This window comes from Ixodes scapularis, unplaced genomic scaffold (assembly GCF_016920785.2).
Source record: "Ixodes scapularis isolate PalLabHiFi unplaced genomic scaffold, ASM1692078v2 PGA_scaffold5__190_contigs__length_132052651, whole genome shotgun sequence".
Taxonomy (NCBI): domain Eukaryota; kingdom Metazoa; phylum Arthropoda; class Arachnida; order Ixodida; family Ixodidae; genus Ixodes; species Ixodes scapularis.
The window spans coordinates 49376839-49378679 of record NW_024609880.1 but is presented as its reverse complement, the minus strand read 5'-3'; the positions used below and the strand labels follow the sequence as shown (position 1 = coordinate 49378679).

At 50.6% G+C, this 1841-nt stretch overlaps 1 protein-coding gene across 1 annotated transcript; it reads left to right on the top strand.

Moving 5' to 3' along the window:
* Nucleotides 1-467: 467 nt before the first annotated feature.
* Nucleotides 468-1121, top strand: LOC120850327 (the record flags this gene model as incomplete). The annotated part of the gene is made up of 1 exon (XM_040222788.1): nt 468-1121. A coding segment is annotated over one exon (654 nt), but the record flags the coding sequence as incomplete, so codon positions are not given.
* Nucleotides 1122-1841: the final 720 nt, after the last annotated feature.

Below are 1841 nucleotides of genomic sequence, written 5' to 3'. Positions count from 1 at the left end.
GCCATAGGTTTCCGAAGTTCATATACTTAACTCCGAAATGCTTGTAATTCAATTAGTTTTCTTCTGGGCTCTCTTGTTTTTATATTGTAGCGTGCATTCTATGATTCGCATGCCGGGACAACCATGCCGGCGCAAGAGCTCGGGCTCGCAGCGCTCGAGCTACGAGGACCGACTGCGAGACCACGGGCGATTCTATAAATGCTTTTCTTATCGTAACAGTCGGTCGGCCAATTATTGTGTCTCTACAATTGGTGACCCGGACGTGATACGTCGCTATGGCTCTCGAGAACACCGCTACCACAAATGTCGCCGCCGTCACGTTTCGACTTCCGAAATTTTGGCCAGCGGACCCTTTGGTATGGTTCGCGCAAGTGGAATCACAGTTCGTCACCGCTCGGATCGCTAGCCAAGCTACGAAATCCCATCACGTCGTAGCGTCTCTTCCTCCCGAGGTGACCATGGAAATTCGAGATTTAATTCTCTCGCCTCCAGACGATCAGCCTTTTGACAAATTTCGCTCGGAACTGATCAAACGAACATCCGCATCGGAGCAAAGACGGCTCCAGCAACTTAAAACTTCCGAAGAGCTCGGTGACCGAACGCCCTCCCAGCTTCTTCGACGACTGCAGCAGTTGGTGGGTGATAGATCGCGAACGTTTAATACCTCCCTGCTGCGAGAGCTTTTTCTTCGACGGCTACCATCAAACGTACGCATGGTACTCGTTTCCACCCCATCCATGAGCCTTGACGATCTGGCTCAGCTGGCCGACAGAATCATGGAAGCCGCACTTCCAATCGTATCTTCGATCGACAGGATGCCTGGAGAAACGACTGCGACGACAAGACCACAACACGCAGGCGGCGACTACCCGGCATCGCCTGTGGTTACGGAACTTCGTCAGCAGATATCCGAGCATACAGCACAAGTAGCAGCTCTCGTCTCCCGACTTCCTGCCCTCCACCAGAACCGCTCAACCTCACGGCCAAGATACTCTTCCTCTCCTAGGCGTCAACACCAGAACAACGAAGGTTTGTGCTGGTATCACAGGACATTCGGTGACGACAATCGGCGATGTCACCAACCCTGCTCGGCGTCGGGAAACGAACTTGTCCACCACTAGAGGCATCCAGTGGTGGCAACCTACAACCCAGTCGCCTGTTTTTCATCGTCGATCGTAATACAGGATTACGTTTCCTTATCGACACAGGGGCTGAAGTGAGTGTTCTACCAGTGTCATTTGAGCCCTCAAAACGTAGGAAGAAGACTCCTTACATTTTACAAGCTGCTAATAAATCATCGATTGCGACTTACGGAGAACAATCCCTGGCGCTGAACATCGGCCTTCGAAGAACATTCCGTTGGATATTCCTTGTTGCAGACGTTTCGTACCCCATATTAGGTGCAGATTTCCTTCGACGTTTCGATCTGCTCGTGGATATGCACAACAAACGTCTCCTGGATAATACCACCAATCTAGCCGTTAATGCAATCATATGCCAAAAACCGCATATCGAAGCCGCTATTCATTTTCTTCCATCCTCAAGGTATGAAACACTTCTAAAAGCTTACACACAACTAACATCGCTTAACAACTTTGACACGCCGGTGAAACATGACGTTTAACACCACATCGTCACCACGGGACCGCCAGTATATGCTCGTCCGTGACGTTTGCCTCCAACAGTCCATTGCAATCTTAAGAACGGCTTAAGATTGCAAAAGACGAACTCGCACACATGTTAGAGCTCGGTATTATTCGGCCCTCCAACAGTCCATGGGCGTCTCCACTACACATGGTCCCCAAGAAAGAGCCTGGGGACTGGCGACCATGGGGAGATTA